Here is a 23,515-nt window from a genome sequence, read left to right on the forward strand (position 1 = left end):
GCTTTGCTATTGCAGAAAATGTAGTGAACAACCCCTGAGTTGGTATGTTCGCTACGAAACTAGGTAGCTGTTCCCAGAGCTGAAGAAAAACCTGCGCGAATGTCCCCTTCAGGAGATATTTTAGGAGGTACTTCAGGAGATGCTCGACATGCTGCCTAGTCTCAAGAGAGATGCTGGAAGGAACAAAAGAGCAGATACTGCACTTGATCTTTTGTTTTGAATTTAAAAAAATGCACTCTTCGTAATAAAAAATGTTAGTTACAATGTTGTTTGACTCTCATTTTGGGGGTAGGCAGGGCCGTGCAGCCTGGGCTGTGAATGCTCCCGGGGGCATCCAGAGGCGGTTTGTCACAGGCTGGGCTTCAGGAGCTGGCCGTAACTCAACACAACGGCAAACGCTGACTGAATTTAATCGTTTATTTAACTGTCTTAAGGGAGTCTTAAGGCAGAGACTTCACGGGCCTTGTCCCGCCGCCGCCGCCCGTGACGGGGCCGAGCCTCAGCGGCGCGCGGCAGCGGCGTCAGCGCTCGGCGCCGCCCGAAGGTCACACACCGGCCTCAAGATGGCGGCGGCGGCGGCGGGCGGCTGCCGGGTGAGCGTGGGAAGCGGGTGGCGGGCGCTGCCTTCAGCCGGGGCCGGGCCGGGCTCTGTGGGTCCCCCACTGCGCCGCGGGACCGCGGTGGGGTAGCGGGAGCCCCGGCAGGGCCGCTCCTCTCCTCTCCCGCCGTCCCCTGAGGCGCGGCCCGGCCCGGCGGGGAGCGGGGTTGGGGCGCCGGGGTCGCAGTTACCTCAGCGGCGGGAGCTCCGAGGGCTGTCCGGAGAGGCGGGCAGCCTCCGGCCTCATCCCCCCTTCCTCCTCATCCCCTGCCCTGCCTGTGCCGCTGAGGGGATTCCCTCCTTCAGGCTCGGGGCCTTCTGCGTTCTCTTTCCCCTTCACCGGCCTCGCCCACGCTACTGATTTTCGTTAGCTTCAGCACAGTGACCTACGCTGCAAGTTTGAGCTGCTATAAAGCTAGGGAAAGCAGTAAATTTAGCCTAGGTCTGTCTTTGAGCTTCTAGGGAGTCTTACCAGAGCTGTCTGTAGCCTAGGACTCTTCTGTTGATGGGGTCTTACAAGGCTGAAAATAAACCAGGAGGCTTTTCTCCTTTGTTGAGAGGTGAATGGATGTATTAATTCAATGCGAACGTTCTGGTTCTCAAGATCTATTTTTGACATCCTTTGAAGCTTGTTGATCTTCTCATGTGCACAAAGCTAAACGTGGCATTAAGCATTTCTTCCAAAGTGGTCAGTAACACGGAAGAAATCTGCATTTTGGTTAGGAACTGCGATCTGTTAAAATCCAGCAGGCCTTCTCTCCCAGGTTTTAATGCTCTTTTTTACGGTTAATTATTGTAGATGTTTCAGTTATGCATATAGTAATCTCATTTACTCTTGTTTGTTACAAAGGTTGTCCTCAGTGATGGCTTGGGCAGCAAATTTGAAGGCTGTGGAGAGCATTTCCTTCTTTGATTCAAACTCGATACTTTTAAGTTCAGCAGTCCAACAAGTGGAATGTAGGTAGAGCTACAGAGCTGAACTTAAAAGAAAAAAAAATGGAAAAACTTAAAAACTTTGAAAAAGGGGGAGCTGAACTTAAAAGATGTGACTTACTAGAAACATAGAACCCAGTGAGTTGCCATAATGTGTATCTTTGGGCCATTAGGGTATTGGCAATGATGTCAGATGCAATGTCTGGATTTGGCTTATGGTGTTTGGCAGCATTGTGTTGTTAATGAATCCCAGAATGGCCAAGGTTGGAAGGGACCTCTGAAGATCACCCAGTCCAACCCCCCTGCCCAGCAGGATCACCTGGAGCACGTTGCGCAGGATCATATCCAGGCGGGGTCTGAATATCTCCAGAGAAGGAGACCCCACAACCTCTCTGGACAGCCTGTCCCAGTGCTCTGTCACACCCCCAGTAAAGAAGTGCCCCCTCATATTTCTGGTATTCCTCCTGTGCTTCAGTTTGTGACTGTCGCCTCTCGTGCTGTCACTGAGCACAAATGAAGAGAGTATGGCTCCATCCTCTTGACCCCCACCCTCCTCTCAGATGTTTATATACATTAATGAGGTCTCCCCTCAGTCTTCTCTTTTCCAGGCTAAACAGGCCCAGTTCTCTCAGCCTGAAGCCACAGGATAGGGCAGCATGACAATTTACAAAACTTTTCAACATCTACAAGCCTGATAAAACACATAGGCACATTGTTAGTTTGGACACAGAATTAAATAGTCCCAGGTTAAAAAGTGTTTTCCTAAATCTTTCAATTGTAAAGCCCATTTGTTCTGACCATGCTTTGTTCTATTTTTTTTATTATTTTTTTATTAGTTTTTGGTAGGTTGGTTGCTTGTTTTTTTGTGTGTGTGTGTGTCTTCATGCTTGCATTTTTTTTGGTGTTTTTTTTTTGTTGTTGTTGTTGTTCTTTAGGGTGAGCAGTTTGAGAGAGACTTGCAGAGAAACAGTTTGGCTTGCGTGATTTGGGTTACACAAGTCCTTAGGTTACTCAGCACTCAGAATCTGTTCCCAGGAGACCAGTAAATATCGTCCATTTGCAGTATTCTTTCCTTTCTTCCTTGGCTCTTTAAGACTGCTGTCATTTTGTATTGTGTGCTAACTTGATTGTGTGTTTTGATTGCAGAAATGTCTCCTCAGTGGCATATGGCTTATATCTAGGAGATACCCAGTTCCTGCAGTCCACAGTGGCACCACGTATAGAACGAGCACACCTCTTTTAGAGATCAATCAGGTTGGTTAATGGCTGATTTTTTTATTTCAGGATGAATGTGGTTTCTCGTTAGAGTACTGAATCTACTAGATGTGGATACGTTTCTGAGAAGCAGCAGTTCTAGGATGAAAGTTTCAGCTTTTCAAGATATACTTGACAAATTCAAGGATTTTTGTAGTAGCAGAGTCCAAGTGACAGAGTTCAGGAGTGGTGCTCTAGTAACTTCATCTGTCAGGTTGTTTCAAGCCTGGTTAGTGTCAAACTGTCCCTGGAGAAGCATTTTTTTTTTTAATAACTATATAGATTTCTTTCACGAGGCATCAGAAATAGGTCTGATGCTTGGCTGTTTTAAGGGGAAGGTGCTTCTTTTTCAAGGCAGTGGTACATTTTTCTACAACATTTAATACATTAGAAGTGATCCAGTGCTTGGCTTAAGTAAATCTACTTGCTGGCTTTGATACTTGTTTAATTTCTCTTTGGATTCTGCAACATGTAACAATTTTCTTTAGTCTAGATGTTATTCTTCAGGAGGAAGAAAGGGTTTTATATCAGGTTTTGTGGAAAACATCAAACAAGAATTAGCAAAAAACAAAGAGATGAAAGAAAGTATTAAAAAGTTCCGAGATGAAGCTAAAAAGCTAGAAGAATCTGATGCACTTCGAGAAGCAAGAAGGAAATACGTAAGTCTTCCCCATTAATTCTTTTGATGTTTTCATTGCATAGTCACTAAGCTATTAGAAAGACTCAAATTTAACATTCAGAAATGAACTGTTTAGTTATTAGCATGCCTATTTTTATGAGAAGTTCTGCTCGGCTGTAAATACTGACAGGTAAATGGATGTCTTAGTGGAAATCTTTCCAGTAAACCATTTGCTGGAATTTCTCAGATAATGAGCAGATAAAATAAGGGGACATTAAATTTGATGTTGACAGTGTTAGTACTTCTTCTATAATCTTTAAAGAATTATAAACAGCAGTAATTAAACGCTGGTGCTGGTTACTTCAGTAGTGTGCACTCTAAAATGGATTTTACCCAGCCGAGAATGTGTTACCTTCTGATTTTTTTCAGTAAGAATGTGTTCCTCATTTGAAAAAAAATAATATATGTATATATATTAGAAAGAAAGCTAAATGTATTAATCCTACTTAGGCCTAAGCAGTTGTAGCTCTTTTTTTGCCCTATGTTACAATGTTAATGGGGTGTTCTATGTGCTAATTTTTTTTTTTCCCACAGAAAACCATTGAATCTGAAACAGTGAAGACCTCAGAAGTGATTAAAAAGAAACTTGAAGAAATCACTGGTACAGTTAAAGAGGTAAAACACAGCCATGGAGTAACCTTTCCCTGTGGCAGTTAGGTTCTAAGGTTCTGTGTTTTGTGTGTATTTGAATTATCACCTTTTCTTTTTTTTGTTGGTGCAAGTTGTTTGCTATACCATAGGTGATCACTGTTGCAGATCTTAAAGGACAGAGTTGTTAACAAAGTTGCAGCATCCTGGCTCTTGTAAGCACAGCCTAAGTAATATATATGAATGTGTTGGACTGAGAAATGCATTTGCTAATTCTGCAGGAAGATTTGAATAGCAAAGAGCTGTCTCAACACTACTGTGCCTTCTCTTAAGAAGCAGTACCTAACTGTTTCAAAGAACAGAACTGGGATATTTTTACTCTGGCATCGTTGGTCCTCTTTGAGGTCAAAAAAAAATATTTTCTAAATGTATGGGTAGCAGCTATTACAAATGGGTATGGTCCTGTGAGTAGCCAAATTATTGTTCTGCACAGACGTCTGAGTTTCAGTGGCGAGCCACTATTCCAGTAAGTCTCTCCTGCGACACAGAACTGTGTGTTCACCTTGGGTTTGGTTAGTTTTATTGCGTGTGCGTCAGGTCTTTAGCATTCATAAAGAAGGCTTACTCAAAATGTGTTTTCACCTGTGTTTTTGTGATCTTTTCTTCCCTGTTCTGTTCCAGAGTTTGGATGAAGTAAGTAAGAGTGATATTGGCCGGAAGATAAAAGAAGGTGTGGAAGAAGCAGCAAAAACGGCGAAGCAGTCTGCAGAGTCAGTGACAAAAGGAGGGGAGAAATTAGGCAAGACAGCAGCCTTCAAAGCTATTTCTCAGGTACTTCATCTATTTCTCAGCTATTTCTCTAAGTCCAATGCTTCTCTGGGACCCAGTGCTGCGGACACTGCTTGTTAACATAGAAACTCTGTGCAAGCTTGCGCTGAGTATAAAATTAGATGCAAAATTTTTATTTTAAGACCTTTTCCATTAAGAGGTACTGCTTGTGAGCCATTGTAATAAGCCGATAAATTGAAGAAATGTATTTTATAGGTGTAGCATTCACTCAGTAACCCTAGAAAAGTCTCGAGTAGCTGAGCTTCTATTCAAAAAAGTGTAATGGGGAAAGTTGATATATTTGTTTGTGGAGTAGAGCAGTAACTGTCCTTTTTCTGTAGACAGGTTCTAGTGGTATTCTTGGGAGCTACTGACTGAAAAACTGGCATGCCTGAAGCTCTCCTTTCCTAGAAGATAAATAACCTAGAAAAGAAATAACCACTCATATGTTCTGACATCACCTAATCAACTGTCAATTAGCTTAAAAATAAATATTCCACTTGACTGGTTACCTATGCCTCCTCAGAAGTATTAGATTAACCCTTGTAAGAGGAGATACCAGGCCAGATGGAATATTAGTCTCAGCAGTTAAGTCAGTTTCTGTTTCTCATAAGATGTCCTCTACTAGCCAATTGACTAGCTAGACGTCAATTTTAGCCACTCTGCACTGTTTTGTTTTTTTTTTCCTCTATTGAAACCTGTTATCTTACTGCAACTGCTTCCTAATCTGAGAACTGTTTGTCCCTTCTTTGAAGCAAGCTGCTAGGCTCTACCTTGTAAGCAGCCATCAGGGTTTGACTGTTGACAGTGTCTGTGGTTTCTACTACATTGTAAGAACTTCAGGTAGATTCGATACAACCACATGTTTGCAGTCCCAGATGTAACTCCTTAAGCAGAAGGCCTTGGTACTGGTGTGTTTGTCCATAGATAACAGCAAAGAACCATTTGCTGAGTAAGAGAGCCAAGAATAACCTATCTTCTTCCTTCAACAGAAACAATTTTCATTTTGGGGGAAAGGAGGGAAGGAAAAGTAAATCAACCTAATAGGGGTATTTTCTTTTCAGGGAGTAGAAACCGTTAAGAAGGAAATAGATGAAAGTGTTTTAGGGCAGACTGGTCCTTACAAGCGTCCAGAGCGGCTACGAAAAAGAACAGAATTCTCAGGCGAGAGGATTAAAGAGGAACGAGTATTTGAAGCTAATGAGTATGTATTGTTTATAATTTAGGGTAAATATTTCTGTGTACAATTTGATAAAAGCTTTAAAATTTAACTGCAGATCAAAAATGGTTAAAGTGCAGAAATTAAGCTGTAGGGAGAGGTGTGACCTAGCAAAGCAGGTAGGTCTGAGAGCAAATTGCCACCACAAATTGATGATACTGTATCTTCTGATAGCAAAGTTGGGCATTTAATAATACAAAGTGGGTACATAATGTTCTATCATGAAACTATGACTTGCACCTGTTACGTTTTCTCAATTCTAACATCTTGCTATTGAATTACATTTGGCAGGTCTAAGTCTGTGCTCTCCTTTCTGTACTGCCTTGCTCCACTAAATCATGTATCTTTTATGCTGTGCATCAGTGTCACTGCTACTGCTTGCTGCAGTGATATTCAGTGGGCTATCGTTCTTTTTATTTTCACTCTCATGTAAGTTACTTGTTCACAAGTACCCATCTTCTGAACTTTCTAGAGAGGCCATGGGTATGGTGCTGCATAAGGACTCAAAATGGTATCAGCAGTGGAAAGATTTCAAGGACAACAATGTGGTGTTCAATAGTAAGTGTTCCAAAGACAAAGTAGTAGCACGTTATTTTCTCTGATCTGATTCTTGTCATGTGGGATCTGACGCCATCTATGCAACTAGTCTAAATATAATGCAAATCAGGACGTTTTTTTTGTTGTTGTAGCTGTTGCTGTGAGGTGGTTTGATTAGGAGATCTGTAATATTGTCAACTATGTGTCTTTTCCAAGCTGCTCCTTTTGTGTGCACATCTCTCCCCCAGTCAGGCATTGTCTTTGGTCAGTCCCAGCTCCCTGTAGGTACCTTCACCGTTGCTCAAAGAATTCTAGATAGATCCACTTTTACACTGTTAAGAGGCCAGGGCATACAGAAGTGCATGTCACCGGGGATAGGGCAGGCCTGGCCTCTTCTTGTCCTTGAGCTTATGGTGAGGAAAAATCTTGTTTTCAGTGAGCTGGTTTCTACTGTCATCCGCTTAGAACTCTGGAGTGTGAGGAACTTTGTCATTAGGTTGTTGTTGTTGTTTGTTTGTTTTTTGCAAAATGCAAAAGTACTGGATATCTCTACTACAGTGTGCAATAACTTTTGATAGTCATCTAGATGTTTAATATTTCTGAAAAGTGTAAAGAAATGATAGGACAAGGGGCAATGGGTGCAAGCTGGAACATAGGAGGTTCTGCTTAAATATGAGAAGAAACTTTTTCACGATGAGGGTGATGGAGCACTGGAATAGGCTGCTCAGGGGGGTTGTGGAGTCTCCTTCTCTGCAGACATTCAAAACCCACCTGGATGTGTTCCTGGTGACCTCATCTAGGTGTTCCTGCTCCGGCAGGGAGATCAGACCAGATGATATTTCAGGGTCCCTTCCAGTGCCTAAAATCTGTGATTCTGTGAAGATGGGGAGAAAACTAGATTTTGAAATGAAATGTTGTTAATCAACAAAGAGATTTGGAAGAGTGCTAGCAGGTTTCATCTACAACCTGTTGCTTGATTTTTCTAGTTCAGGAACTTAGTGGAAGGACGCTGCTGCTCATGTCTCCTTTTCTTTCAGGGTTCTTCGCAATGAAAATGAAGTATGATGAAAGTGATAATGCATTCATTCGAGCTTCCAGAGCTGTCACAGACAAAGTCACCGATTTGATAGGTAATGCTTAATCATTGCTTTGATTAAATGCAATTCTCTGGCCTTCTAGCTATGTTGCTAGTGACTGTCTGTGATGTTGTACCCCATGTGGTGCCAGCTTTTTGGGAAAGATTTGGGAGCTTTTTTGTATTTTGCATGGGTCATTATCCAGTGCCATACAGTGTAGCAACCTGCTATTGGCAATATAACGACAAGTGTTTGGGTGGGATAAATCTCAAGCATAACCTACAGCCTGTAGGTGTTTCAAGATGAGTCTTTCTTCCGTCTGTTAGATAACCCAAGGTCCATCTTTCTCTTGTTTTCTGGCAACAGTCTCTCTGAATTGTTTTATCAGGTGGATTGTTCTCGAAGACAGAAATGTCTGAGGTTTTGACAGAGATACTCAAAGTGGATCCCTCCTTTGACAAAGATCGTTTTTTAAAGCAATGCGAGTGTGATATAATCCCCAACGTCTTGGAGGTAAGGTAGGGACTGAGTGTGATGCATTTGTTTTATTTTCTCCTTTACTGTAATATAGAAGACTTCTCTTTCAGTTTCCTAGTGCTTAAATTAAAAGCAGGGGCTGTATTTGCTTCTCAAGCACCCAGCTTTGCACAGGATCGTACGTACAGTAACCTTAGGAATAGGAACTTTCATTTTGCATTATAGTTTAGTTGAAAACCGTATTTCATAATTTAATAGCCTTGCCAAATTTCTTTGGGCCTGGAAAAACAACTGGCCATCTTCTCCCATGAGTAACAGTATGAACACGAGAGGGATCAAACTGAACTAGGTGAACGAGCAGCTCTGAGCATCAGATGGTGGTGAAGGGAAAGAATTTGGTGCATGTGCACTACTGCTTTCTAAATGATCTGTAACTGCTTCTGAAGACCAGGTCATAACGAATGGTTCAGTGAAAATATTTCTGGCCCTAGTCCAGAAAGTATATGAAACTTTTCAAAGACTAAGTTGTGAAAACAGAGGATGATAGCAGAGATGAAGGGTGTGCTACAAGGTAAATCCATGACGGATGTTACTACAGGTGTGTATAGTTCCGCTCACTGTTACAGTATGTCAGGAAAGCCTGTGAAAGGAGGGTATTCAAAGAGGTACAATAGCAATTGTTTTGAGACGTTTGTATGAGATTGGAAAGATCAAGGCTTGAAGAGAAGGAAATAAATGCTAATAGAGAGCAAAGTGTCATTTTTGTCATCCTACAGTGTAATGCAGAAGCGTGTTATGATGTTGGAAGATCTTATCTCAAACTGATACATGCCAATACACACAGAAATATTTGTGATACTCTGGTCATGAGGTAGCACAGTAGGATGAATAAAAAAAGCAACTTGATGCTTATAGATACAACCATCCAAACTGATGCATAATCAGTTTTTGTCACTTCTGTCTTTCTAGTGACTAACCTGTGTGTGTATCAGAGGCATGACTGAACTGCAATGTCTGCAGTGAAATAAGACAGTGAATAGTCCAGTCCAGCTCCCTGTCCTGACAGTGCCATGTCGCTAAAGCAAGCTGCAAAAGTGTGGTGCACTTGACTGGGAGCAGTTTTTCACGGGAGAGTTTTTTCAGGCTGTATGTGGCCAGCTTACTGATGCCATCGAGCATAAAGATTTAGAGCCATTACACTGGAAAACACCCTGCCACGTAGAACTCGCTTTATTTTTGAAATCTGCTAAATTTCTAGCATCTGTCTTATTATGAATTCCAGGTGTTTATTACACGGTTTTAAAGATAAACCTTTTTATGAGTTGCAGTGTGATTTTTCCGCTCATTGTATTTCCTGACATTTTTTCAGCCTTAAAAACTATGGACTTACATCTCTTTTGTACTCCTGCTTCTGTTAGATCCCACCTCCCAGGATTTCTGGGTAGGGTGCATTCTGGTGATGTGCTAGACAGTAGGACTTAAATTTGTGCCTTAATTATCTAAAGATTTATGTACCTCTGACTAGGTCTGTTTTTTTTTTCTATAGAAGTTGTTATTCCTGTTCTTCTTTGATAATTCTTGCTCTTTTCCTACGTCAGGTTTTCATCAGATGTGGGGTTTAAGATAGTTTGCTGCTGAAAGTGCTGTTACTTCAACTCTCAGACAAGGCATGTACTTTAAAATGTTCAAAATGTATTGATTTTTCTATTTTAGGCTATGATGTCTGGAGAGCTTGAGATCCTCAAAGATTGGTGCTACGAAGCAGTAAGTATAGCTACTAAAAATATCTGAAAAGGTTTAGGATTCTCGTTTATAAGTAGGTGTGCCGTGCTTTCTTTGCAAGCCATCTAGCCATTGCATCTGTAATGTTGCTTACCTGTTCTGCCTGGCTACTCCCCCATCTAAAATGTTCATACTATAAAATGCTAATGCAGTGGATTTTTGGAATAGTATGGATGTGAGAGAGAGTGAATTGAGAGAGAAGCTCAAACTAGTCCAACTAGCTCCAGTTCTACACAGCCATTCTTGATTTGGATGGGCTTTAGTAGAGCCTTTGAGGATTGGTGCACTGTATATTCTAAATTCCAGGGGCAACTGAAGTAGTTTCTAGTACAGAAGTCTCCAAGAGTCAATGAGTCTTTCAAGAACTCGTGACATGAGGTTTCATGGGGCTTCATCAATAGTGCGCAGCTTCAGTCAACTTAGTGCCTATGCAGCCCCAGTTCACACATTTCCGTTATGTTTAACATAATCCCAGCATCGCTCTGGCTGCCTGATTTTCCTGGAACTATTTGAGTGTCTTGACACTGGACTGGTTTGTAGGAGGCTTTATTAAGAGAGATGCAAAACGAAGTGAACACACAGATCCCTCTTAACTTGAGACTTACTTCAGCTTTAATGAGCCAACGGAGCCTGAAGCTATGGGGAATGAGTGGAAAGACAGTGTATGGTCAGCTGTGTTCGAGCACAGCTGTGCACAGTATGAAGAAACTGTACTGGGGTGGCTGGGTTTGTTGGCTCTGTCTGCCCTGTATCCCCCGGTATCTCAATCACAGAACGGTTTGGGTTGGGAGTCACCTCTGGAGCTCCTGTGGTCAAATCCGCTGCTCAAGCAGGGCCATCTGGAGCAAGCTGCCCAGGACCACGTCCAGACATCTTTTGAAGATCTCTGTGGTTGGAGACTTCACAGCCTCTTTGGAAAACCCATTCCAGTGCTCTGTAACCTGCACAGAAAATTAAAAAAAGATGTTTAGCCAGAACCTCTTGGATTCCAGTTTGTGCTCGTTGCCTCTTGTCGTGGCACTGGGCAGAATCCCTGATATGGTGTGGAAAGGTGCAGAGATGTTTGAGCTGACCCAGAAAGGTGATGATTTCCTGCTTGCAGGGTCAAGTTGTCCCTGGAACTGTAACGCAAACACAGCTCCACTGCAGTATCCCAGCAATCTTGGCAGGCTCAAGTTTTTCTGAAATTGCAGCATAGAAAATCAGCAGCCTGGATAATCTGGCTGCAGAAAACTGAATTTATTGCCTAGATGGTGATTTTATTTTGTACTGGTATAATTTTTCAGTATTGGATAAACTTCTTGAAGGATTGAATATGAATTTGCTGTGATTCAGTGATTGTACTGTTCATTTAACTTCATCGAAGCAGATCTTTACATGACAATATCATTTAAACATGACAGGACACTTGTTCTCCTCTTCACTCTGCTCCAAAATAATTCTGTTGTCAGCTGTGCAGGCCTATACTTGATTTGTTTCTAAATAATTTAACTGCTTAAAATGAATGTTCTCCTTACTAATGACCACCACCAGAGGGCTGGAAATTCACACGCTGGAAGAGACAGTCTTTAGTATTTACAGTTTTTGAGGTAGCCGTTGTTGTTGTGTCTTTGTAACAATACTGTGAGATGTAAAAGTAGGATATTTAAAGCAGTCTGAAAGTAAAGACAGGTCTTTAGTGTTTCAAGCCACCTTTGAAATCGTACCATAGAATTCCTTTCAAATCTCCAGAGGGAAGTAGCAGATTGCTTTGGTTTATGAAACACAGAGCAAGCCCTCCTAAGGTGGTTGTAGTTACAAATTAAGCTCATAAGTCAAGAATCATCCATAAAATAAGGCAAGGTAGGAAAGGAGTCCTATTAATGAGAATCCAGAAGATTAAGGCTCTTGAGCAGAATCATATTGAAAGTGTTAAGTTTGTGCTACTGGTTGCTAAAATGTTGGAATACAAACCAGTAAGGCAAGTATACAGAGTTATAGTTTACCTAAAACAGTGGCCTGACAGTATAGTTTAGCCCAGGTGACATCCAGGTGTCCCTTCCAACCTAAACCATTCTGCAATTCTGTGTTTCATAGAGCTGTTTCTGCCTGCTGTCCCTAGAATCCCTGTTTTGTAACTCCAACTTTGCTCTAGTCTGTCAGTATACTTCTGTAGGATTTTTGCCTTTAAATGCTTGTGAAAAAGGTTAGAAGATTAGTGGTGGGGAGGCATGGTAGGGACTGCCTCCTGTTTGTTTGATAGCAGCCAAAAATACTGTGATACTTGCTGGAAGCAAGTAGAAATTTGAATCCCCAACAGCAGTTCTCGATGCATAAATAATGAAGCATATGTACCTAAAAGGTGGCAGGAGGTGCTGGTTTGCCTCCAGGTTCTGGCTGAGCGTTAGGAAACCAGCTTCATTTCCAAATTGTTTCTCCCTTTCTGCTCTCAGATCAGAACTTGCAAGTTCCTTGGCTGCCAGTTTGACTCAGTGTGCATATTCTGCTGTGAATGCTGGGTCTCCTGTTCTGTCCAGGGGAGATGGGATTCTTAGGGAGAACTTGGTTATGTGAAGCCCAGAACATTTGATGTAGCTGTTTGACATCTTGCAAGACACTTGCATTCAGCATATTTGCAAAAAAACTTGACTTTTACTCTTTTCTGATGGTTCTCGCTAAGCAGAAAATCTCTTTTTCTTTGACAGAACAAATTTAAACATGTAACACAAGTTTGTTCCTTCATTTAGACTTACAGTCAGCTTGCTCATCCAATCCAGCAAGCCAAAGCCATGGGTCTCCAGTTCCACTCCAGGATTCTGGACATTGACAACATTGATGTGAGTATCCTTTTCTGTATTTCACCTTGGGGAGTGAATTAGAAACTCACGACTTCATGTTTTTTCTTCTTCTTTGCTCTGGCTGTTTTTTGCCTCATGCTACTCTGGTATTTACCATTTCTGCTAACAGAGATCATTGTTACTGGAAGGGAGACATGGGATAGATAAGAAGGTGTGATTTGCTGCTGTGTGATCAAGCCTAAGTTACAGCATTGTGGTTTGTCTCCTCTATGCCAGGGCTCCTTGGTCTTAATCACCATGGATTAAGAGAGGCTAATAATAAAGGCAAGTAGCACTAACCCAGTGCTTTCTGTGAAGGGCTTCGTTGATGCTTTCTCTGGATGATAACGTGCAATGCCTTTGTGACTCTAGGTTGTGCAGTGCAGGAACAGTTATCAGAGAGAGTTAACTGCTGTTTTGTATGGCTCTTGATGACTAGCGAGGTAAAAATACCTAATTTAAACCACCCTCTTTTAGTTTAAAGCCGATACTCCTTGTCCTACACTCCCTGATAAAGAGTCCCTCTGGAGAGGGCCACCAGTTTCCCCAGTCTTCCTTCTATTACCCATGTACCTATAGAACCCTTTCTTGTTGCCTGTGATGTCCCTGGGCAAATTTAATTCCAAAAGGGCTTTGGGTTTCCTAACGTGCTCCCTGGCTGCTCAGACAATGTCACAGTATCCATCCCAGGCTCTCTGTCCTTGCTTCCACTTCTTTTTCTGGTTGAGTTTGGCCAGGAGCTACTTGTTCATCCACGCAGGCCTCCTGGTGTTTTTGCCCAGCTTCCTCATTGATGAGTTATTAAGTGTCTCTGTAGGGACTGATGTCAGGTCAGACAGTATTCAGTGTTTTCATCAGTAATCTAGAAAGAAATACAAAATTGTTGCTGATCTGTTCAGACAGTTACTGTAAAGCTAGGGGCAGGGCCATTCCTGTAGGAACAGAGAATGCAGTTACATCTACAGAATAAGGATCTAAACCCACAGGTGATCTGGTCCGAGGGAAGGATGTGGAGAATGGCAAGCTTTCAGGTAGAGGTTAAAATGGAACATGGTGATAATAAATACTGTTCATAAAGTGGGAGCTGTTCCTGATATTGTTTGGGTACATCGGCTTGCTGGATGGTGCTTCCTTATAGTCATACCCACCTGCAAAACCAGAAGTTAGGAAGAATTCGGCAGCCGTGATGGAAAACCAAGAGAATAGAATTTGGTGCTGTTGGTGGTTTGCTCAGAGGAGTTCTACTGATGCAGATTTTTCTCTATCTGCAGCCCTGTGCGTGAGTCTTTCTTTTTGTGCTCAAATCATTAAAAAAAATGGAGTGGGTGCAGGAGAGCTCCAGAAACATCTGAGGAGATGCCCTACAGCAAAAGATTTAAAGAGTTTGTCATGTGTAGCCCTACAAAAGAACAGTGGGAGCTGACCTGATTAATGGCTGAGTATCTTCACAGGGAACAAGAAAATCATCTACCTGATAATAGACAAGGCGTCTCCTAACACAGAAAGTTAATGTTTGGTCCTCTTCCTCAGACCATTTTGCATTGGTGCCTGATAGGCTTCTAATTTTCTCATCCATCTAGGGGCAGAGGAAGTCATTCCTACCAGTTTGATAAGTTAGGTATTAACTGCAAGCACGTGCCAAATGAGCAGGAAAATTTCGGTAGCATCTGCAATTTGCCTGAATATCTTGAGCAATAAATAGCGTGTTTTAACAAAATTAAAGCTGTGGAAGTAATAAACATGACTGCTTTTTTTCTAAGCCTCTTATTTAAATCAGATGTTTTTCTGTATTGTTAGTGTCTGGGAAACCTGATTTCATTTTATGCTGAATAACTTTTTTTCCTCTGTAGGTGCTAATTAGTATAGAACTGTGCACTGATTCTGAGTAGTGCATGCGAAGACTTTTTGTTGTTAGCCTGTTTTAGAAGTCTATTTTCACATAAAGTTTCTCAAGAAAATTACATCATCTTAGTTGAAATATGATCGATGTGGAAAATAATGAGTACAGTTCTTATTACACCGTCTGTGTTGCAAGAAAGGAGCATAAAAGGATGCTGTATGTTTAAATTTTTAAATGCATTTCCCTAGAAAGGATTTATAGGAGTATGTTGAGTGATATCATCCACAAAAGCTGTTCACTGAATTTGAGAAAGAATATTGAGAAGATTTAAGGGAGTTTACATGCCACAAAGTTTGGAGCATTAAAATTAAAATCGAGTCTTTAAAACATCAGCATAAGAACTCACGTTCCAGGTACCTGCTTAAGCACTCTAATTTCCTACTTCATTAGATAGCTGCTGCCATTAAGTTTAATGAAATTTCGGGTCTTTGATATTTGTTAGGACTATTCATTTAGCTGCCTAAATGTAGTTTTAAGTATGTGACTTGTGAAACAGGATTTCTGAACTTGATGTGGGGGGAGTGATATGTATTCTGTCTTGAATATAGTGTTTTTTTCAGCTGGTAATAATACCAGCATGGAAGTCTTGGTACCTGTAAAGGATACACCCTAATCAGTGATGTGGTCCCCCTCCTCCTTGAAATGCATGGAAATGTGTGTTGTCAGAAATTGTCAGTACCAGATGGTGTCATATAAAACGATTGTCACGGAAATGGGTCCGATAAAGAGCTGTGAGATCTGGTTTTAGATACTTGACTACAGGGCGTTATGCATTGCTGGATGAGCAGGCGCATTCCAAAAATGCAGCCTTGCCTGGAATGGCGTGAGTTACTGCAGTGCTAGAGAACCGATTCCCTCTGGATAAGCAAAGGAGCATTGCAGAATTGCTGGGTTTTCCTCAGGGGAGAATAAAATGCATATACATTCCATTCCTGGTTCTCATGTCCTGTTGAAAATAGCAGGGGGGAGGAGATCTGACCTCTTGCAGGAATAACGCAGTCGATGTTCCGAGTAGGATATGGGACTACAATGAATAGCTTACCTCGTCTTAGCTGGAGAAGCAGATATTGATGTCCAAGTTTGTGATTTAAAGCAGCAATGTGCACGTATAAAATGCAGTGCACGTCTTTGTAAATTGTAGCATGTTCTTGTAACTGTCTCTTGTGATGCATTCTTTGCTATGTGATAAAATGCAATGTGTTTGGTTTTTTTTTTTTGGAAGCATATACAGAAGAATATAATCCTGCTACCTAAAGTTTGCTAATTAAATTTTAAAATCTAGTTCAATACTACTTCATGTTAAGGATCTGTTTATGAGCATTTTCTTTGGAAAATGTAGCTTTTTGCTTTTGTTTTTTTAAGGGCAGGGTTTCTTTTATTATTACTTTCTAATTTGGAAAAGATGAAACAGAGCCTGCTTATCTTTTCCAGATTTTTAGATTTGGAAATACTGTGAAAACTTTCAGAACAATTTTGGGAAATCTTTTAAGTATAGAATAGAATAATTCAGTTCGAAGAGACCTTCAGAGAACATCAAGTCCAACTGCCTGACTACTCAAAAAACAAAAACAAAACAAACAAACAAAAAAACCCTAACTCATATTATTGAGAGCATTATCCAAATGCCTTTTCAACACTGACAGGCATGGGGCATGAACTGCCGCTCTAGGAAGTCTGCCCCATTGCTTGACCACCCTTATGGTGAAGAAATTTTTCCTAATGCCTAGTCTGAACTTCCCTGGCACAGCTTTGTGCTGTTCTCTTGCATTCTGTCACTGGTCACCAGAGAGAAGAGACTGGTGCCTCCCCGAAGAAAGATTGATTTTGGGAAAATGTTTTGTGATAAGGCATGTAGCATTTGTGTGAACAGAGCAGGTATAACTGGGTGAAAATAACTACATTCAGTGCTTGGAGGAGATGGGATTGTCAGCTGTGTCAAGTCACAACAGTTGTGTTAAACACTTGTTGCTTTTACATTAATCTGCAGAAATGTCTGTTTTCTAATAGATTTTTTTTTTTTAATTGCAGCTGGCTATGGGGAAAATGATGGAGCAGGGACCAGTATTAATCATCACTTTTCAAGCTCAGATTGTGATGGTAATAAAGAATCAGAAAGGGGAAGTGGTAGAAGGCGATCCGGTAAGTGATGTTCACCAGCTGCACGTGGTTTCCCTAGGCCCCCTGCTAGCCGTGTCAGTTGTATGTTCTCTGTAGCAGTTCCCTGTAGCAGTGTGTGGTGTATTTGCATTTCACCTATCCACACACATTATAACTCACACACAAGTGCATGCTGTCTTGCTCTAATGGCATTGCTGAGAATATCAGGGAATATCCCCCTTCGAGCATTACTGCTTCCAAAACAGTAATAGAGTGAATTACTCACCCTGCTCCCTGGCTAGAGTTTGTGGGTGAGCTTGTTCCTTGAAGGGTGAGCCCTGAGATCCCCTCAGGGGTACTCTGAGAGGCGTCTGAGCTCAGTGGGATATTGAGGGTGCAGACTGCTGCAGTCCTTGGAGCTCTCCAGGAATTCTTGTTTGGGATTGCTACTTATAGGATCACAGGGCCATTGTCTTTTGGTCATTAACTTTCCAGAAATCAGGTCTTTGCCAGTTTGTTTAGGAGTCACGTTGCACAGTAACCCCTCCCCTTAGCACTTAATTACGTCCTTGTCAATCCGTCACACCACAGGGCCGGATATGATTAGAGGGGAGGCCTGATCATCTGAGGCCTGTGTCATTGCAGAGTGGTTGACCCTTTTGTCACTATAGTTAACTTTGTAGCTCGATTCTGGCTGCCCATAGATAGGAGCCTGGGTTCTCTCTGATTAGGAGGGTGGTGAGATCCTTTTTGTTCCTTTCAGTCATTTCACAAATGTAGCGATTTATTTCTGGAGTCATAGAGTTTCCCATTTCCGTCAGTTTTATTTTCACGTATTTTCTTTGTTGTGGTTATTTGGGGACTTGTATAGAACAGTATTAGAGGTTTCTTCACAGCAATTGAAGTTGTAATGGTGTGTTGGGGAACGTTCTGTGGCTTATAGGGGCTGGTTTTGGCCCTTATAAAGGAGATGCCTCCTGGTCAGATACTCAGGGCTTCTGGCAACAGGCTGAGCTTCAGTGCTGCCTTCCAGCCCTGGCAGTCTCTCTTGGTATCGTGGCCTCTTTATCTAATTTTCTTCCAGTTGAGATTTTAAGTGCATTTGTGAATTTTCATCTGGTGCTGCCCCTAAAACATGGTGTGGCCTTCTGTATTGTTAGTTGTAGTATGGAGAGCTGCCTTTTGTTTGGAAATCTGTCTGTGAGGGAGGAGGAACCTGCTGTGCCCTGTGTGTTACAGAATCACAAAATGGTTGAGGTTGGAAGGAGCCTCTGGAGCTCATTTGATCTGACCCCCCACTGAAGCAGGGTTGCTCAGGACCGTGTCCAGACATCTTTTGAATATTTCCAAGGTTGGAGACTCCACAACCTTTGTGGGCAACCTGACCCAGGGCTCAGTCACATTACATGACTGTACTAATAGTCATCACATACTTTTTTCTGATGGCTGTGCGTTAGTAGCAGTGATGAATTTAGACAGACAGCTTGAGTAAAGTTTCAATTCCCTTCTGGGCAGCTTTGGCAACTCAGAAATGGTAAAATCAAAATAAACTTTGATTTGTGGAAGGAACAGTCATGGAAAAAGGAGAGCAGTTAAACTGATCATAGCACCTGTGATGCTGTGTCAGATTTGGGTTCCTAGGAGCACATTTTCTGTCTGATAGGCAGCGTCACCTCTTTCCTGAGAGATGCAGAGACTTTGTCATGTGTAGCTGCAGTGACTAGTCAGGGAGTTATTTTCATAAGACCATGTGCCGTGGTTTTACCCAGCTGGGCAGCTGAGCTCCGCTCTCTCATTTCCCCTCCTCAAAGGGAAAGGAGGAGAAAATCCGATGGAAAGGGCTCAGGGGTTGAGATAAGGATGGGGAGATCACTCAACAATTTCTGTCCTGGGCAAAACAGACTCAGCACCAGGGAGATTAATATAATTTATTACCTATTACTAACAAGCTAGAGCAGAGAGAAACAAAACAAGACAAAAAAACTAAAAACACTTTTAGTGGTGGGTCCCTTTGGAGCCTGCTGAAACTGGCCCTTATCTAACATGGGGCAGCTGCTGGATTCTTCTCGCAGAGGCCACCCCTGCAGCCCACTGCTACCAAAACCTTGCCACATAAACCCAATACACCATAAGCAATGGATTCAATTCATGGTATTCAATGGATTCAGTTCATGGTATGATCTAACCTACGTAGATAAGTTATTATTTTTACTTTCTGTCCCTCCTCAGATCTAGTGGTGGTAATTTCTAGTTAATTTGGGCTGCTCGAATGGAAGTGTGAGTGCTAGTGATGTAGCTGTGGGGAGAGGATGCAGCTCTCAGGCTGGTTTGGGAGTGGCAAAGCTGGAGGGAAGAGCCTTACACTTGATTGAAGGCTACAGACAGCAGTACAGCCTGACAGTCAAACCAGTTTGAAACCAGAAATGTAATAACAGTTGATGTATTGTTAATAGAAAGTTGGCTGTGGTGTCAGTTAATGTTTGTCAGCCAGAGATATTTGGGAATTCTAATTCTGTTTTCAGATATCGAAAGTTTATCTGTTCCTGATCGGGATAAATTTCTAACCACAATTTAGTAAACGTTGCTGGAGCTAACCTTGTTTGGGACCTTTGGGCTTAGAACCTACCGAGAAAAATGACAAGCCTCTGGAGGAAACATTAAGCATCTCCCCAGTCAGTACTGAGCTAGAGGTCTGTGACCGTAATGCGAGCTCTAACAAGGATTTTCCTTCCAGGACAAGGTTCTGCGGATGCTGTACGTATGGGCACTGTGCAGAGACCAGGATGAGCTCAACCCCTACGCTGCCTGGAGGTTATTGGACATTTCCTCATCAAGCACTGAGCAAGTTCTCTGAGAAGAAATTACGTCTGAGAGCTTCCTGTCCCTCTCTTCAAGCAATGCCGGTTCTGAATTTGCACCAGTCTACTGCATGATGATCTGCGGGGGAAAGAGGCTAGATTGGTTCCTTTTCAGAAGAACAGGCTGTGAGGTGTGCCATCGTTATGCCAATTCCCATCATGAACTGGACGAGTCTGACACATCTGCCTTACACTTTGCTGTGTAGCTGTTGCACTGTAAGGATGTACGGTAGATTGTAATGTGAGTGCTCTAAGACACTAGCAGCTGCTGTTGGCTCCTGTTTTAATCGTGGCTGAAGGAGGCTGGTTTGGCTTCTGTGTATTTCCCAGTGCTTCCAGTGATACCCACAGAGGTGGGTACTGAAGAACAGTGCAGTGAGATGTGGCGGGTCTAGCTGCGATCTGCTGTCATCCTCTGATGGCCTTACATCGGCCCTGAAAAGAACTTAGAGGTGCTTTTAAGGCACCGTTGGTGTCAGCTAATCCACATCTCATACAAAGTTGCACCAGTAAGCCTTCTGTTGCTGTAGTGTCTTGTACCTCACCAAACCAAATGCAATCAGGTATTTGCACGTGACTTGGAGTAGAACAGAGTCAGGATGGAGGTGTTTGCATCATCATACATAAACGCCCACAGTTCTGCAGGGGGAACATTCTTGTTTGTGGTGTTTCTGTTCGTTGTGTCAGCTGGTACCACTAAGCACACACCTGCATTTCTCTGCCAGGCTAAGCTGATGGTGTGGAGGAGACAGGCTCTAACTGGCTGCCGGGAAGCAGGATCAGGAAGAAGGATGGACAGAGTAACAGCAAATGAGTAAATAAAATGCAATAACAAGTAGAACGTCACCTCTTGTAGCTCAGACAGTGATTAAGTGAGATGAGAAAAGAGGGTGCGGTTCCCTTACTGCGTGAAGTTCTTCCCAAGCATGGCTTTCTTCACCGGATGGATTTCTGCTTTGGGGGGTCACACACCTGTCCTGGACCGGGTAGCAACTGGAAGGCATCAGAGGGCAAGCTGCAGACACGTTTACAAAGAGTCTTGGTTCTGAGCTTCCACTGAAGGCTCAGCTTGGGGATTGTGGTGGGGTTCAAATCCTCAGCTGCATCCCCTTAATGGAAAGTGAGGTTGGGGGGAAAGAAAATAGTCATGGGAGGTCATCAAAGGGCTGATGTGCTGCTGTGTTCTGCCTGTGCACAGAACAGGGTGATGGTGGGTAGCACTTCTTGACGTGGGGATGGAAGAGTGTCCAGATCAGTTCCTTTGAGTGTAAATGGGGTTCTCTCACAGCCCTTGGGGGAAACGTTTCAATCTCACAGCCCTTGGGTGATGTGTGCAGCAAATTCAATAGCAGTCTACCCTGCCCCATAGAAGATGCCCAACTTGCTGCCTGGCTACCAGGCTAGGTCCTTCTGCTCCCAGGGCAGGCTGGGGGTGGGTGGGATGTAGTCCCTGCTGCCTCCCTCATCACAGTTTTCTCACTGGTGCTTTTGCCATTGAAATAATTTCAGATTTTTACTCAGATGTTTTAAGCGCTAGCACACAGACTAAAGATCTGAGCAGAATTAATTCTACAGTGCAGAAATCAGCCATGAAATAGGGAATCCCTGTATCTGACTGCCTTCAAAAATGGAGGACGATGTGGACCTCACTCGGTGAGGCTTTTTCTGGGATGGATCTCATCTAACATCTCTGCACGCTGGCTCTACTGTGCGTGGAGAGACTTAATTCTTTATTTGAGTGTCTGGACTGCTGAGTGGAAATGCAGTGTCTTTGAGATACTTCCTGAACTTCATCAGGGGTGGGGAAAGTCTCATCACCAACACGATACAGAAATTGAGTCAGTGGCCTCGGAACATGAAGACTGCTCATCTCCTGCCCTGCTTCCTCCGTAGCTGAACAGAGGCTGTCACTGATAAACACGAGTCTACAACAGCCTAGGTATGTATGTGCAATCTACAGCCTATTGTCCAAAACTTTTGAGATACTTCTATGAAACATGTGCAAAACTTCTTTTATCTGGTATGCTTTACATTATTTTTTGAACTGGTGTTGGGGAAAAAAAATCTGGGTTAAGGTGTTGTGGTGGTTTTACCCAGCTGGGCAGCTGAGCTCCACCACAGCCACGCTCTCACTCCCCCTCCTCAAAGGGAAAGGAGGAGAAAATCCGATGGAGGGGGCCCAGGGGTTGAGATAAGGACGGGGAGATCACTCAACAATTTCTGTCCTGGGCAAAACAGACTCAGCATAGGGAGATTAATGTAGTTTATTACCTATTACTAGCAAGCTAGAGCAGAGAGAAACAAAACAAAAAAGCTCAAAACACCTTCCCCCCATCCACCCTCTTCTACATCCTCCCCCTGAGCAGTGCGGGGGAACTGAATGGGGGCTGCCATGGGTCCCTTTGGGGCCGTCTGAAACTGGCTCTCCTCTGAAGTAGGACAGCTCCTGGACTCTTGTCACAGAGGCCACCCCTGCAGCACCCCACTACCAAAACCTTGCCGTCTAAACCCAAAACACCAGGCTCAGCAGCAGCTTCAGGGCTTCCTGGTCACGGCACTGAGCCTGCCAGAGTTCAAGAAGGGTTTGGACAACACTCAGACCCATGATCTGATTTTTATTTTATTTTATTTTTATGGGTGGTCCTTTGGGGACCGAGGAGTTGGACTCGATGATCCTTGTGGGTCATTTGGATGGCTCCGTTTACAGCTTTTTGCTGTGGGGGACTCCCGTGTTCCCCCAACCCCATTTCATTTGAAGTGGCCCACGGGCCGCTTCCTTCTAGTTTTAAGTTGAGTCTTCAGCTGCATCATTCATATCAGCAAGACCTGCCTTTAATGCGTATAGTCAGGTGGGAAATGGGTGAAAAGTTGCTCCGAGGACACAAACCCCAACTGCCACTGATGCGCAATGGGAAAGGCGTGCGATGGCACATCTTGCAGGGGCAGTCAAGGAGCACAGGGCACAGGGTGCAGCTGCATGGAGCCAGGGAGTGTAATTAACTCTGCACAGCTCAGGATTCAGCACAGACAATGACACTTAGCTTATTGATTTCTTCTTAGGAGAAATCTGGTTATGTTTCATGAGATCAAGCAGGCACCAAGCCTGGGAGAGTGTAATTTGATTGAGCCGAGACTTTTCAAGCCTGCTGTGTCTCGAGCTCTGTCTGTGGAAAATGCAGCCGGGGTTCTGCTTGGGGGGGAGAGGAGAGGGCTTGGGGCTGAAACAGCTTTTGGGGAGGAAGCTTGGGGACATCATTCTTCATTAGGGTTTAGAATGTTTTAAACTATTTAAGTTCTACATCCTTCAAACCAGTGAAAGAGAAGCCCTTTCATCTTTTATGGAAAGAGTAGTGCAGAAGAGAAGGCTCCTCCTTTTTGCCACCCTTGGTCAAAGTAGCAAAGCCATGGAGAGGCTCTGCTTTTCTGGCCCTTATCTTCTGTGTACTGGGCTTCCCTGTACAGTTCACCAGCCTCAAATTTTCTGCAGCAAAACAACTATTTTAGGGTGTTTCAAGGGCCAATACTGTGACAGGCCTGCAGAGGGCAGAGGGGTCAAGCAAGCAACCGTGGGCTCTTCGGGTAGCAGGAGAGGGACAGGAGCATGGCCTAGGGCATCTCTTTGGACCCGAAGGTGTTTATTCCTGTGTTTCTTAATTTTGGCTCTAGCCCACTTCTGTTCTTCACATGGATCCAGTATCCTTAGAACAATATGAGTGCTGGGGAAGCCCCTGGAGGAAGCCCCAGAAGAATAAATACTTTCTCACAGAGCCTGGAACAGGTGAGAGGGACGTGACCCTGGACTACTGAGCTCAGAGAAGATGGCACAATGCTGCCCGGTGCCTCCCAGTGCCTCCTTCCAGTGCTCAGTTATCC

General features: G+C 43.2%; 1 protein-coding gene across 2 annotated transcripts; it reads left to right on the top strand.

Annotated features, from left to right (window-relative positions):
- The first annotated feature begins 342 nt into the window (after nucleotides 1-342).
- On the top strand, nucleotides 343-20,485 carry TIMM44 (translocase of inner mitochondrial membrane 44). Of its 2 annotated transcripts, XM_040537995.1 has the most exons (13): nucleotides 343-593; nucleotides 2,678-2,785; nucleotides 3,274-3,444; nucleotides 3,999-4,079; nucleotides 4,734-4,883; nucleotides 5,945-6,084; nucleotides 6,572-6,657; nucleotides 7,674-7,766; nucleotides 8,101-8,225; nucleotides 9,903-9,953; nucleotides 12,698-12,787; nucleotides 16,716-16,826; nucleotides 19,519-20,485. In XM_040537995.1, the coding sequence occupies exons 1-13, from the start codon at nucleotides 564-566 to the stop codon at nucleotides 19,636-19,638; spliced, it is 1,356 nt and encodes a 451-aa protein (XP_040393929.1). In that variant the 5' UTR covers nucleotides 343-563; the 3' UTR covers nucleotides 19,639-20,485. The 2 variants fall into 2 exon arrangements, with proteins under 2 accessions (XP_040393929.1, XP_040393930.1); XM_040537996.1 differs by lacking the exon at nucleotides 343-593 and having other exon boundaries at nucleotides 3,279-3,444.
- The last annotated feature ends 3,030 nt before the right edge of the window (nucleotides 20,486-23,515 follow it).

This window comes from Cygnus olor, chromosome 26, assembly GCF_009769625.2.
Source record: "Cygnus olor isolate bCygOlo1 chromosome 26, bCygOlo1.pri.v2, whole genome shotgun sequence".
Taxonomy (NCBI): Eukaryota; Metazoa; Chordata; class Aves; order Anseriformes; family Anatidae; genus Cygnus; species Cygnus olor.

Excerpts from the sequence above, each read along its gene's own strand:
- TIMM44 (XM_040537995.1), top strand. The coding sequence starts at position 564 with ATGGCGGCGGCGGCGGCGGGCGGCTGCCGG. Across the intron at positions 3,445-3,998 it reads GAGAAGCAAGAAGGAAATAC|AAAACCATTGAATCTGAAAC; the intron begins GTAAGTCTTCCC and ends TTTTTCCCACAG. Across the intron at positions 4,884-5,944 it reads CCTTCAAAGCTATTTCTCAG|GGAGTAGAAACCGTTAAGAA; the intron begins GTACTTCATCTA and ends TTTTCTTTTCAG.